The sequence below is a fragment of the Schistocerca serialis genome, chromosome 1 (genome assembly GCF_023864345.2).
Source record: "Schistocerca serialis cubense isolate TAMUIC-IGC-003099 chromosome 1, iqSchSeri2.2, whole genome shotgun sequence".
Classification (NCBI taxonomy): domain Eukaryota; kingdom Metazoa; phylum Arthropoda; class Insecta; order Orthoptera; family Acrididae; genus Schistocerca; species Schistocerca serialis.
In genome coordinates this window covers 893,340,790-893,356,508 of record NC_064638.1, presented here as the reverse complement: position 1 = coordinate 893,356,508, position 15,719 = coordinate 893,340,790, and the positions used below count along the sequence as shown (strand labels likewise).

Here is a 15,719-nt window from a genome sequence, read left to right as displayed (position 1 = left end):
TGAAAACAAAATTACCATTTGGAAACAGCAGTTTTTAAAATGAAAGTTGTGCTTCACGATGTATAAAACTATAGTATCTCATATTTGTTAGAAAACATATTGTGCTTCAGTATTAATTTAATATATTTACATAATCATATGAATATAATAGAGGGAAACATTCCACGTGGGAAAAATATATCTAAAAACAAAGATGATGTGACTTACCAAACGAAAGCGCTGGCAGGTTGATAGACACACAAACAAACACAAACATACACACAAAACTCAAGCTTTCGCAACCAATGGTTGCTTCATCAGGTGTGTGTGTGCGAGTGTATACCTGTCCTTTTTTCCCCCCAAGGTAGGTCTTTCTGCTCCCGGGATTGAAATGACTCCTTACCCTCTCCCTTAAAACCCACATCCTTTCGTCTTTCCCTCTCCTTCCCTCTTTCCTGATGAAGCAACCGTTGGTTGCGAAAGCTTGAATTTTGTGTGTATGTTTGTGTGTCTATCAACCTGTCAGCGCTTTCGTTTGGTAAGTCACATCATCTTTGTTTTTAGATATATTTACATAATCAGTTACACTGCAATGAACATTATTTTTATTTGAACTATAGGCCATTTCAGCTATACAGTCAGGTTATCGGTAATAGAACATCTCATAAATTTTGATACATTTGTTGTATTATGTGTAAGTTACTTATGAATATTATTACTTTAGATATGTTTTCAAGTCCTCACTTCCATGAAGTATCATTGTTTCTATTGCTGTCTATTTGTTGCTGATTATATTTTACGTTGATGTGGCAGTAATAATCAGTAACAAATAGCAACAGGAACAATGATATTTCATGGACTTGATAAAATATGTAAAATTACATTATTCATAAATAACTTACATGTAATACCACAAATGTACAAAAATTTATAAGATTTCCTACTACTGACAACCTGATGATGGCTGTACAGCTGAATAGGTCTATAGTTAAAATATTCATTGCAGCGAAGCTGGTTACATAAATATGTTATGTCCTTGAAAGACATTTATTACACAGCTGCCCAGAGGATTACAAATTTCAGTATTAATTATTAGATAACTCTACAGCCACCTCTGACAGATTGCTTTACCAGTTGCTGGTATCTACAATAAATAGAAAAGATGTATTTCAGACAAACTTTCACAAAAATTTATTTATTCCTTCCCAGAAACTGAAAAAATAATGTAATTAGTTTTAAATAGTAACCATTGAGTTTCACAGGTACAGATCCTTACATAAGTTTATACAATTTGTGCATTGACTGCAGGTACTAAAATAAACTTATAAGGTTAAGTATTTGGGAGGCTTCACCTCTCATTTGCTATTGACTAAAATACACACCAGTATCAATGCAAACTGTAAAATCCAGGGCTTCTTAGTACTTAAATACATTGAAATATAAACTGATTTGCTCCTGCAGCATGAGAGAAACATCAGTTTGCGAAACAGCAATTGTTGCATTAATTGCCCAGCAGTCACCGAGTACCATACTTTAAGAAAGTTAAAAACAATAATCATGACCATACACTTGATTATACTTCTGAAAAGTAGCGAACATTCAGTCTTGTGAGCCACATTTTTTCCCATTACATTACATATTGTTTATATGAGGATTTGCAACAAATGTCAGGTAAATTACATTAACTAATTTGGTTTTACATACTGTTTTACATACTGTGAAATCATTTTAATGAACTTTAATTTTTACAAATAATCAGTTGTGCAACAATACATCCCTTCTCTTATTGCACTATGTTTACCTTATCAAACTACTTTTCTGCCCCCTTTACACACTCACCCCCCCCCCCCCCCCCCCCCCCCCTTGCCATCCTCTCTGTAATGTTAATAGTTAATCACTTTATATCATATTAACAAAATTAAACATCACATAAACTTGTCATAAAATGTTGAAGGATGAAGAACATGAAGAAATGAATGTACTGATAGATTTGGAAGAAAATTTTATAATAGCATTGTTTCTTTCTTCGCTTGTATGGAAAAATGTTCTCTAACTGGCCCTGCACCCATTTCATAAAAAGGGGGACCAAAAATATCAATATTTACAGAGACGAATTTTATTTCTGCCCTTAGAAAACAAAATCTTAAGATTGACGATTCGATAAACAGCAACTACTATTCAAAACCTTGAAGGAATTTGCAGTAGATAAGAAAAATACAGAAGTATATAAGCAAACTTAAACAAGTTAAATTTCTTGGAACAACTTCTAGTACCTTTCAAATTGTATCAGTAGTGAGGCAAGCAGACAATTTGTCACCATGATTATCCAACTTTTTGATGGTAAAAGTTAATAAGGGAGTGGAAAATAAAGGAATAAAAACAAAAAGTTAATAATTACATAAAGCTGGGTAGACCGAGAGAAGCAATAAATTGTTTGGCCACTGCACACACTCTCATAATGATAATAATACATGAAAAAAAAGAACGAGTAGAGCTCATAAGGTGACTGCTGAAAAGGGAAGTCTGCAAATGCCTTTTGAAAAGACAGAATACATGACCAATGAAAGTAACTCATCAAGAATTTTAAAAACCAAGTACAGCAATATCAAGAAAACATAACTTTAAATTTCTGGGTGATAATATAAACAGAAGAAATGAAAAGAAGCAATTAAAATTGGAATTGAAAAAAATAAAAGGGCATACATGAAAGCAAGAAACCTCTAGAATTAAAAAATGTTTTTCTAAAGAGGTTAAATTAAGACATTATAACACAGTAGTAAAACCAAAGTTCTCTACAGCTTGAAAACGTCACTATTGTTTGGATGAAATACGACACTAGAAGATATAGAAAAGAAAGGGGAATCTTGCAAAAAATATTAGGTGCAATCAAGAACAAACATGGAAATTGAGTTTTGAGAACAAATAAGGAAATATACTCATTCTGCCCTAAAACAACAGATGAGATCAGGGAAAAGACGGTTACACTCTACAGAGGATGAAAGAAATGGATGGAAAGGCAAAACAAAAAGGGAATCAGAAGAAATTCAGATTGCAGAGAAGGCCTTACTCAACATAGACTACTTCAGACTAGAAGCCATTAAATTCAAAAGTTTCAGAAACACAAAACAAACAGAAAAACAACTGGAGTCAAATGATCTGAGTAAGACAAAACAAGCTTATTATGAGAAGAAAAGAGTTTTAGAGACGGGTGCAGGAAATGGGAAATAAATAGTTCTTTTGATGTGGACCTTAGTTGGCCTGTTTTCAGTTATTTAAGAATAACTTAAGGGAACATGATTACTAAAAAGAAATTACTGCCTCAACTGTTCCCACTTCTTTCTTTTCCCTGTCAGCCACACAATAGAGATTCTAACTTAAGAAAACCACTGTCTATCAGTAAAATAACCACCAAAATGAAACTTCAATATTACTGAGTCAGAATTGTGAAATGGGGTGAAGGTTCACGGTTTCCATTTGTTTCCTACGCTGTCCATTTTTGGCTCACCAATGCTTCTAATTTCAGTCTACTTTTCTCTTCTTGGAGTTGTCAGCCGTCACTTCAATTTCTAGGTCTCATCTGTTGCTAGACTTTCATTTGTGATTTTCCCCACATTCCTTGATCCCTTTTATTCAGATTATCTCATTAATTTCTGATTACTGTCATTTCCTTTAGCCTGTCCTCTCCTGAGATGGATGAAGGAATCTCTGTTCTATACTTAGCAGAAAATTATGACTTTAGTTATACTTCATTACAATTACGAACAGCAGCTTCCTTAAAACTAGATGTTATAACTACTTTTTTTGGAACACAGATACATAGAAAATCATTAAAATGTCTAGATAAAAGAAGAAAACTTTTTAGTAAATTGCTAAGACAGAAGCAAATGCACCAGGGCAAATGCACCAGGGCTAACAGATGCACAAATGTAGTAAGAAAAGGTTTCTCAAGTTACTGTACTTGTGTCCTTGGTAAATTTTGTTTTTTGGGCATCATAGAAATATGCCAGTCAAACAAAATAACTAAAGATGCAAATTTCTGAATTTGATTCCATCTGAGCAAGTTACAAGTAAATATAAGTGTCAATCTGTGCATCAGACTCCTGTATTTTGAAACAAGAGTAATAGTCAGGTAACTTGTTTCAGCTGCCTTGTGTGTAAGGTTTAGGTCGATTTACATATTTAACATTGTCTCATAATAGTTTGCAATATGTAACCATTTTTTTCCTATTTTTTGTATGAAAGTGTTCATGTATAGTACAACTGAACATAAGCAGATAAGCTGCCCTCATCTGACAAAAACATAAATGAGTTGTGCGCCTTTTCTTTTTTCGTCTTTTCGAAGCAATACATAGTTAATTTGACTTTAAACAGATTACATATACTACAGTAAAAGCATAGGTACCACAAATAAAATATGACTGCCACATGTTTTCTTTGGTCTGTTATTCTCAAGCTTTGCACTTAATAGAAAATTCATCATTCCACAGAAGTGGATTTTTGTATTTTTACACGTGTTCATACGAATATTTATACAAATATACATTGTATTGTGCATTTTGCTACAATGCAATATAAAGCTGTCTAAGAAATATAGAACATAAATATGACCACAACCTCAGAAAATAACAACTTGTGAAAAATCACAGATCATTTGATTATTATGGAAACAGCTTGCACCACAGAGAATATCTGCAATATTAAAGAACAAAAATATGCCCGTCACTCTAAAAGTAATTCAAATTCTAGCAAAAAAGCAGAAAATAAATTGTCCAGTGACTCACACTAAAGCAAACAAAGTTTAAATAACATATCATGCAATCATTTGGCTATCAAATGATGCTTAGAAGTTTCACAGAAGTGAAATATATGTTATTCATCATCAAGTTTCCATTGCAGCTTCATTTAATGTGAACACCTGTAGGAAAGAGATGTATGACATGTTCCTTTTAACAACTGGATGTAATTAACAATATGTGCTATGCCCTGCCATAGATTTGCTCAAAATGTAAAGGGCATAATGAAGTGCTCACTGATTAAGCATAATTGCCAACAGCCATAAATTAGAAAGGGGCAGAGAGGAGAGGATCACAAGACAGTGAGATGAATAATCACAGGCAGTTCTTGTGGTATGATAAATCTCTCAACATTATTTAATTCAATAATTACATTTGCCAAAAAATGAGGTATGTCACTTTGTTCTATAAATATCAAATAAATATCAGTAAATAAATAACATATGAAAGTTTCTTGCCCAGTTTTTTTGTGTGCATGTCATGCATATAATATGCTCAAATGGCTATTCCACTATTTTAGCATGCATGCACTAAGCATAGAGATATACAATTTTGATGTGATATCATGTACATGGAATGATGGCAATATACACTCAGTCTCTGTAAAGTTGATGTAAAACTCTTTGTATCAGACACTCTCTCCAAAATCTGATTTTTAGAATTGTCCCTTTAACATAGCATTCATTTCACTATCAACAAACAGCACATTTAATTAAAAAGCATAGTCTACTATACAGCACCAGATATGAATGCTATGCCATGTCTTAAGTTAAACAGTCTTAATCTAGATGTTAAACAGGATTAAAACCAATAAGCTCCATGAGTAAATACATGAATATGATCCCATGACTATGTAAATATGTACATATACATTTGACAGCAAATGATAAGTGTGTTTCCAAGACTCTGTAACACTTTCAGTGGGGATATAAGTACACAATCTAATTAACATTGTAATTGCATTGATATATTAAGGAACTAAACTTGTCAAACAATACCTGTCTCTCTAGCATAAGACACACAACATGTATAGTGATTCCATAATCTTAACCTTCAAAGGAATTCTAATATGAACAGATAAATACAGCCAAAATGCCAATTCTATGAATGGAAAAAAAGAAATAAATGTGACAACATTTTTTGAACCTAGCATCATATTATCCATTGGAATAAATAATAAAAAGGTAACTTCAGTTGTGAAACTGTAATAGTAACACAGCACAATTCTTCACAATTATATAGTTCCCAAATAAATATGAAATACAAAAAAAAAAGATTTAAATAAATAGAATGGGTACATGAAGTTTAGTCACATGAACTACAATAAATAAATATATTTTAGTACGCTTTTGTGTTATTTTACAATTTTCTTAAAGCAACAACAATAATAGTAATAATAGAAAAATGCTACAACTGTTTCACAGCTGGAACACAGTACTTGTACAACATTTTTCTCTGTCTTCATGCAATCAATTGCAGCACTGAGAGCTTAAACTGTATGTAAATACTTTTATATATTTGTCAAAGATATTCGTACCATTACATCCCATCTCCCTGGCTTGTAATACAGGTAGATGTATAAATATGTTCTAAGCTCTCTGACATCAAATTCTCCACTACGTCCTGGTCTAGTGCTGCATCATCTGAGATCATGTCTGGACACTGTATACTTTTGTTCTCCATAGTATTAGGCAGAATGACAGGTGAAGGCTTCACAGAAATCATGTTCACTGATACCATTAGAGGGAAGTTCAGTTTCTTGCTAAGGCACATTATTACAACCTATAACAGAAAGGAGAAACGAAAACTCTTATTGTTGGTGATTAAAACTGAACACAACTGATGAATAACATATAATGTGAAGTGCTATGACTATAAATTCTAATAAGTATGACACAGTGGCAGAATGCTAGGGTCATTCAATAAATAATGCCCTATCTGCCCTTTTCCAGCTATTAATGTATACAGGAAAACCATTTTAGGGGCTTTAAATCTGATGTTTCTTCTGCATGTGTGCAGAGTTTCTAACAGTTCCTACAGTTGCCAAAGCTGTAGTGAACCTCAAAAATGGCATCTAATCAAGACACTTGTTACAAGCACTGTGCTGTAATTGAATTCCTAGTTGTGGAAAAAGAAACCATGGTGAACATCCATAAATGTTTGTGCGCAGTTTATGGTAATAATGCAGCCGATAGGAGTGCTATTGAACAATGAATGAAGAGAGATAAGGCACAGGGGAACTGCAGAAACTGAACTTCATAAACAGCCACACTCCGGACATAGTGTTAGAGCCACTGCCCCTGATATGGTGAAGATGCCATTATTAGTGCAGACTGGCGCGTGCTCACAACTCTCTACAGCTATCAATGAGCATTGGAAGTACATGTGCAAGAAAGGTGGGGAGGGAGAAGGGGGGGAGGGGGAGAGGGAGAGGGAGGGGGAGAGGGAGAGGGAGGGGGAGGGAATGGGGGAGGGAGAGGGAGAGAGCTATTTCAATTTAACTGTTGCAGCAGCTTGAGGCCAATGAAGAGAGGGAATACATGCTCTCACACAATGGTGGCACAAGGCCATAAAACATGATGGATAAGATGTAGAAAAGCAAAACATGTGAAAGAAATGTTAACTGATACTGTCACAAATTCTAACTCTTAATAATAAATGTGTTATGAGAGAAAAATTGTGGGGCATTATTTACTGAACGACCCTCATACTAACTTGTGTTCAAGAGTCATCATGCACAACTAGTTCAGCCATTTGATATAACAATACACTAATTCTGTAAAACAACCTTTAACTAATTCTCTGTTGTCTTCTTTCTCCTAATGATGGCATGGCAACCTACATGGTTAGCATAAATAGAGCAAGAGAGGCACTCTGACAGGGCGACGATTTGAGCTGATCCACGTGACACACTCTGAAGAGCTACAGTGAATGGAATGCAGTGTTCCAAAATTGAGGCCCATTCCGACACAAAATTCCAACTTGTCATAATGCCTTGCTCAACTATTATTCCAGTAAGAATAACATAATTTGCTTCCGAAATTAATATGGGCAATTCAATGACGGTTTCTCAAATAAGAGTGTTGCACAACAGATTTGTGCCAATGAAGTATATTAATTTTTTGTCATGCACTGTTCTCATAGAACATTGTTTAATACAGTACTACAATGATGAAAACAGCCTTGGGGCACTTCATTTTGTTAACATAAGAAGTCTCCAATACTTTTTATTTTATTTTATGGGCTTTCTTATTTTTTAATGGAATTTCTAAAAGACTTCTGCACCGAAATTTTAATTTTGACTTTCCAGCAAAGAGTTCATTGAAACTGACTTGCCTAAGAGATTAATATGTTCTCCAGGCTGGTATCTGAATCCAGATTTATCCTCTCAAGCACATACTGAATGAACCATTAAAGTTCAACAGGAGAGAGAACAGTTTTTATAAAAAGCCTACATTTGATTTCTGCATTGAAACTTTCACTCTTCAGCACAGTGTTCACTCATTAAGTTTTAATTACCAAACCCAAAAACTAGGGTTATGTAATTAATTTTTTGTATGTTTGGTTTGTTTGCTGTTATATCCCTGCACCACAGCACAGTAGCATGCCAGTAGAGGAGCCAAAACAAAATAGCACAGCCCACTGAAAACTGAAGTATCATGCAATAATTCATTTTCAGTAGCAGCAGAAATGTTGCAGATGTGTCAGGCCAATACAAACGTCTAAGGAAGTCATTTGGATTGGCCTGACAAAGCTGCAACATTTTCACTGCTACCAGGAAAGAAAAAAATAAATAAATAAATTACTGCACAACACTCCTCTTTGTTTATGGGTTGTGCCATTTTATTTAGGAAAGTACTGTGTTGTGATGATTTCAGTGTGTACCATGACTGCAAATAAAAAATTAATTACATAACTATTTTTTGAGGTGATTTTTAAAATTTTATCAATAGCTTTTGGACACACTGATCTCACAAGAGTCCTTTCTCCCAAATGTGTTAGCCGTGCAGATTGATGAAGAGTACTCTGCACTGACTGTAACTGTAACAGCCTTAACGGCAGACTGAAACTTTAAGCCAGCAAATGAAGTATGTACTAATAGCTTAATTGACAGAGCAGTATCACAAAAGCCAACTATCTGAACCTGAGTCTATATATGGAACATAGTTATAACCTGTAAAAATTGCCAGTGATAAATGAGCTCCCTTTCATTTGACTGATTCTATGCGAGATCTGTGATTTTAGAAAATTTCTCAGCATGACTGATTTATAGAATGTTTTTGGATTTCCAGAAGGGTTAATGATTCTATTTTTTGCTTACAATATTTTATCAGTTGGCCAGGTCATCTCTGCAGGTGCTGTGGGTGCTCACATGTGTGCTCTCTGCCTGGATTCCAACCAAACAAAGGTGGTGTTCGTGACACACTCCTGTCCAAAACCAAGTTCACCTCCTTTGACATTCCCAGCTGTACCTTAAAGCATCTAATACACTTAGCTGTTTCACTTAGGTGCCTTGTCAATGGTCCTTATGGCTCTCGGAGACTGTTCTAATGGTCTGTCATATGCCACATTGGCACACAACACAGGACAGGGGCAACAATACCAGGCTTTGTTGGAATTCAGGCAGAAAGCACACAGCACAGCACAGAGCTGGTACAGGCACGGGCACAGCACACCACACCACACCAACCATTGCCGGCAACAAATGAAGACAAATCAGCCAATCACAGATGCAAAAATGATGTTGTCAAATTGTATGGAAAATACACTGAAGTGCCAAAGAAACTGCTACAGGCATGCATATTCAAATATAGAGATATGTAAATAGGCAGGATGCAAAGTGTCTGGCACAGTTGTTGGATCGCTTACTGCTCCTAGAATGGCAGGTTATCAAGATTTAAATGAGTTGGAATGTGGTGTTATAATCGGTGCATGAGTGATAGGACACAGCATCTCCGAGGTAGCGATAAAGTGGGAATTTTCGCCTATGACCATTTCACGAGTGTACCATGAATATCAGGAATCAGGTAAAATGTAAAATCTCCGACAGTGAGGCCACTGACCAACAATTAGGATACATATTATAACAAAAAGTGCACTTTCATTCAAATATATGTACAAAAGCAACACAATACTAAACTTCATGTCAAATGAGGCTTGACATCAGAGTGGAAAATAAAATTCACTATGTCGTGCTCCGGTCATCATTGTAGAGGAAAGGGCTAAAGCTGTTGACAGACATTCTGACAATCAACATGCCATGACATGCAGGCACAGAATGCAGTATGTACCATCAATAAAATACACTTTGCTGCATTGCAGTTGTTTCCACTATATCTACAATTATTATAGAATGCACAACAACAAAATAATCTGCAAAGACTATGATTTTCTGGAGTTATTTTCCCAAGAAAGACTCATCCCACATAGAACTCTTCCATTAGCACCCCAAATAGCAATTCAACATCTTGACCAGAACTTAGACCATCCCCATCCCAACTCCTTGCCACATGGTTCACACTCTTATGATATCTCACACTGCAAAACCACCTCATTCCACCTGCTTGCCATATGGTTCATATCCCTGTGACATTCCAAAAATGGAAAATATCCTCTTGATGTGCAAGTCACTTCATATCAAATAAAATAATCTAGCTTTCAACAACTGTCATTAAAATGACTCACTGATTATTGGGACTAGCACCATGTCATCTTTTTATAGGCAAAGGATTATCCATGCACAGAAATGTGAGTCAGGCTGCGTGCAGCAGTGTGCCCTGTCATAGATCCAGTTATCATCATGGAATGTGATGTTACCACTACCCTCTTTACCACTACTCTGAATCTCCAGTGCCTCTTTTATAGTATCAACCCTGATAAGCTGATGTATGAGCCTTTCCAAATTTTATTTAGTGTCCAATCTCCAGACTATGTACCACCATGGCCATCTTTGCAGTTTCACCATTGTGAAACACTGTCCAGAGGATGAGCACAAAATAAAATGTAAAAAGATGAGCCTGTGTGCCCTATAGCTGGACAGACCTATTTGCGTTCCCACCCGTGTATGATTTAGGCTCCCACCCAGAAAGCTGCTGCTTCATACATAAAAAGACATACTGTGATAATCACATCAGTCAATAATTTCAATCCTGATGATGGTGGTGGTGGTGAAAACTGTATGGAGGGTGCTAATTTTATTGAATTTTCTCTTAGCTGAGAACCAAGGTATGTTGCCATGAACATGTGTCCTATTATTGCCTGATCAAAGCTGTTAGTGAGGATGAACGTAAACAGTTATCATAGGGTACCTTTCACAGAATATACAGTGCAAAGTGATGACTGTGCCCTTGACACCTGATTCACTTTTGTACAAAATGGTTTTCTACTCTCTCAACAATACTACATTACAAAATTGTAGGTGGAAAATTGTTTTATATAATTTTTCTTTTCTATTGCCACATGATGAAATTTCAGATTTCAAAAGTTAGTATGTGCATTAGCTATTCATGTGATGCCTTTGTTTTCTCTCACTTGCTAAACCATAATTTTTCTTTGTTTGTATGGAAGTAATCCCTCCCCAACACATTCTTTGAATTTCATTGTGAGGCATAAACACTCCTATAACTGAACTTTATTTGTCAGTACCCAACTAGTATCGAGATGCCACTGAAGATGTGTGTGCTTCTCAATACTAGTTTGATATTGACAAATTTCAATTAAGCAGCCACAGCAGATGTTTATGCATCACAATGAATTTCAAAATTTTCTATCTTTATTTGATTGTACTTTCATTTGGTAATTATTTTCCACACAAATATGTAACATTCCATCACTTGAAACATAGTAAAAATATATGTAAATGTACATCAGTTTTCTCACATGCTGGAAACCAGACAATAAAGATTGTTTCACTTTTGTTATGTTTTTCTGGCAGTGTTTCATTGTTTTCCTTCTCTTGTCACAAGCATTTTGAATCTTTTGTGGTTTTGTGCTTATGGAAATTTGACATTCTTATTCCAATTTTTTTTCTCATAGAGTGCAAAGAAAGTACCTCAGAATAAATATTACACTCTTGTTCTTATTAATTTTTCTGTGTGCAGTTTGTGTGTCACCAGTCATGTTGGCTGTAAGTTGTGGGCATTGTACATTTGAATTCTCCATGACATTATTATGAAGTGACACATCAAACTTCAGCTGTAATAATTGTTCATCTTCCACTATCGGCCATGGTATTAGATACGCAAGAAGATAAGCTACCAAGCTATCCGGTCACCACAATATGATTAGGGGGAGGTGGGGGGGGGGGGGGGGGGGGGTGAGGAGGAGAAGAAGAAGAAGACGAAGAAGAAGAAGAAGATGAAATTGGCCAGCAGTGGTAAATAAACAATAATTACAGTCACAGGCAAGCATGTTGTAGTTTCAGAAATTTTGTACGGCTGTGGTACCTGCCCAAAGGAAAGTGTAGTGGCAAACTACAGTCTCCCTGGGAGACTATTCTAATTCTTCTCCCCATTCACTATTTGGGCTAATATGAAAAGGGACTCGTCATCTGATACTATGACAATCGATGACTGCCCTACACCTAAATCAGGGGCCCTGCCACCCAACCTCTACATTGTAGGCACCATTTGGCCAGCCACCATCTTCTCCTCCTACCAAGTCCTCAGATTGTCACAGCAAGAAGGCTAGAGGCATGAGGCATCACCATTGATTTTTTTGGGGGGGGGAGGGGGGGAGGAGGAGTGCAGTTAACTTAAATGGGCATTTAGAAACGCTATAGTATATGTCATGATATGTATTTCTTTATTAAAGCTTAGTGTTGGGTGGTGGGTGCGGGGACAGTATGCTACCATGGGTTGAGATCGGGATGATTGAGGAGGCGGAGAATGTGTTGCGAGGATAATATCCATCTGTGCAGTTCAGAAAAGCTGGTGGTAGAGGGAAGGGTCCAGATGGCTTGACTAGTGAAGCACCCAGTGAATCAGGGATGTCATGTTATATGCATGTTGTGCCACAGGATGGTCTACTTTGCCTTAGCCACAGTTAGGTGGTGGCTGTTCATCCTGGCGGACAGTTGGTTGGTAGTCATAGCAATATACAAAGCTGTGCAATGTTTGTGGCAGAGCTGGTAAATGACATGGCTGCTTTCACAGGTGGCCTGGCCCTTGATGATGTACGATAAACGTGTGACAGGACTGGAATAGGAAGTGCTGAGTGAATAGATTGGGCAGGTCTTGCACATGGAACTTCCACAGGGATATGATCCTTGTGGCAAGTGGTTGGTTGGGATTGGCATAGGGATGGACTAGGATGTTATGGAGGTTGGATGAGTGACAGAACACCATTTTAGGTGGGGTGGGAAAAATCTCCGATAGGATCTCCCTCATTTTAGGGCGTGATGATAGGTAATCAAAGCTCTGGCAAAGTATGTGGTTGAGTTGTTCCAGGTGGGGGTGGTGTTGGTTAACAAAGGGGGCACTTCTTTGCAGCTGGTTCTCGGGGGTGGTGGGAGGATTGAGGGTGTGACGGGAAATAGTGTGGATAATCTGTTTCTTGACTGCGTCTGGGAGATGGTGCCTGTCTGTGTAGGTCTTGGAGAGACTCTCAGCATTTTGGGCAAGGGAGTAATTGTCAGTGCAGATGATCCATTCCCGGGTAGCCAGGCTGTGTGGGAGGAATTTTTCAGTGTGAAAGGGATGACAGCTGTCAAAATGCAGATGGTTGGTGGGTTTAATGTAGACAGAGGTGTGGATTGGAGCCATCAGAGAGGAGGAGGTCAATGTATAGGAAGCAAGGCACACAGGGTTGAGGAGTGCCAATTGAAGTGGATGGAAGAGAAGGTGTTGAGGTTGTGAAAGAATAAGGGTATGGTGTCTTGGCCCTGAGTCCAGATCATGAAGGTATCATCAATGAGTCTGAATCAGGCTGGGGATTTGATGTTTTGGGAGGCTAGGAAGGTCTCCTCTGGATGGCCCATAAATAGGTTGATGAAGGAGGGTGCCATGTGGGTGCCCATGACTATCTCACTGATTTGTTTGTATACCCTCACTTCAAAGGAGAAGTATTTGTGGGTTAGGATAAAGTCAGAAAGGTGTGTGAGGAATGAGGTAGTGGGTTTCGAGGCTGAAGGACATCGGGAAAGGTAGCGTCCAATAGTGATAAGGCCATGGGTCCTTACCAGAACCTCTCCCCTGAATCTATTTCCCTCTACACCCCTATGAACCCCGCACACCCACCTTCTACCTGCTCCCCAAAACCCACAAACCCAACACAAACATTCCATTATGGCTGGTTATTGTGCCCAACTGAAGGATTTTTGGCCCTATTTGACCAACACCTACAACCAACTGCCCATAATTTAGCCTCTCACGACAAAGATCCCAAGCACTTCCTTCATGGACTCTCCACCATCCTCACCCCTTTACCTCCTGGATCCCTACTCGTCACTGTTGACACCACCTCCCTGTACGCCAACATCCTTCACGTCCATGGTCTTGCCACTATTGAACACTAACTTTCCCAATATCCTTCAGACTCCACACCTCATTCCTCATAAACTTTACAAACTTTATTCTAACCCACAACTACTACTACTTCGAAGGGAAGGTACACAAACAAATCCATGCTACAGCTGTGGGCACCTACATGGCACTTTCTTATGCCAACCAGTTTAGGGCCACCTAGAGGAGACCTTCCCAGACTCCCAAAACGTCAAACCTCTAGCCTAGCTCAGGTTAACTGATGATGTCGTCATGATGTGGACTCTCAGCCAAGATACTCTATCCTGATTCCTCCACTACTTCAACACCTTCTCTCCCACCCTCTTCACCTGGTCCTTCACCAGCGTGCCACCTTCCTAAACATTGACCACCTCCTCTCTGGTGGCTGCATCTGCACCTCTGTCCATATTAAACCCCCCAACCACCAACAGTACCTGCATTTTGACAGCTGTCACCCTTTTCACACCAAAAAGTCCCTCCATATAGCCTGGCTATGTGGGGACAGTGTATTTGTAGTGACAAGAACTCCCTTGCCCAGTATGCCGAGGGTCTCACCAACATTTTCACAGACAGGCACTATCCTACAGACCTAGTCCACTAACAGATTTCCCATGCTATTTTCCCTCACACCCCCAATCCTCCCACCACCCACAAGAACTAGCCACAAAGGAGTGCCCCCTTCATTACCCAATACCACCTTTGACTGGAATAACTGAACCACATCCAGTGCCAGGGCTCTGATTACTTATCATCATGCTCTGAAATGAGGGACATCAACCTGAGACCCTTCCCACACCACCTAACAGGGTGTTCTGTTGGCCACCCAGTCTCCATAACATCCTAGTTCATCCCTATGCCACTCCCAATACCAACTCCTTGTGGAAGACCCAGGTGCAAGACCTGCCCAATACATGAACACAGCACTTTCTATTCCAGTCTTGTCACAGGCCACCTGTGAAAGCAGCCATGTCATTTACCAGGTCTGCTGCAAACATTGCACAGCTTTGTATATTGCTATGACTACCAACCAGCTGTCCACTGGGATGAACAGCCACCATCAAACTGTGGGTACGAGTAAAGTAGACCATCCTGTGGCACAACATGCAGCTAAACATAACATCCCTGATTTCAATGGCTGCTTCGCTACGCAAACCATCTGGATCCTGCCCTCTACCACCAGCTTTTCTGAACTGCACAGATGGGAGTTATCATCACAAAACATTCTCTGACTCCGTAACTATCCCGGTCTCTACTCACGGTAACATACTGGTCCCAAATCTGCCACCCAACAGTTTCCACCCCCTCTGCCCTATCACCTCCCTCCCATTCTCATCTCCTACACTCCTTGCTTGCAGCGCTCTACCAATGCATCTGCCCATATTTCCCTGCTCCTCTCCTTTTTCGCTCTGTTTCCCCCACGTCCCTGCCCCACAATGTCCTGGCACTG

The 15,719-nt window shown here is 38.4% G+C and overlaps 1 protein-coding gene across 1 annotated transcript in view; it reads right to left on the bottom strand.

Moving 5' to 3' along the window:
* Window positions 1–1,831: 1,831 nt before the first annotated feature.
* LOC126411465 (protein germ cell-less) overlaps window positions 1,832–15,719 on the bottom strand; it is a 105,009-nt gene continuing 91,121 nt past the window's right edge. Inside the window, exons 10-11 of the mRNA XM_050081365.1 lie at window positions 6,310–6,554; window positions 1,832–4,668 (exon numbers count right to left, since the gene is read on the bottom strand). Of these exons, the coding sequence (XP_049937322.1) occupies window positions 6,312–6,554 (243 nt within the window). The 3' untranslated portion in view covers window positions 1,832–4,668; window positions 6,310–6,311. The remainder of the gene's footprint in view (window positions 4,669–6,309; window positions 6,555–15,719) is intronic.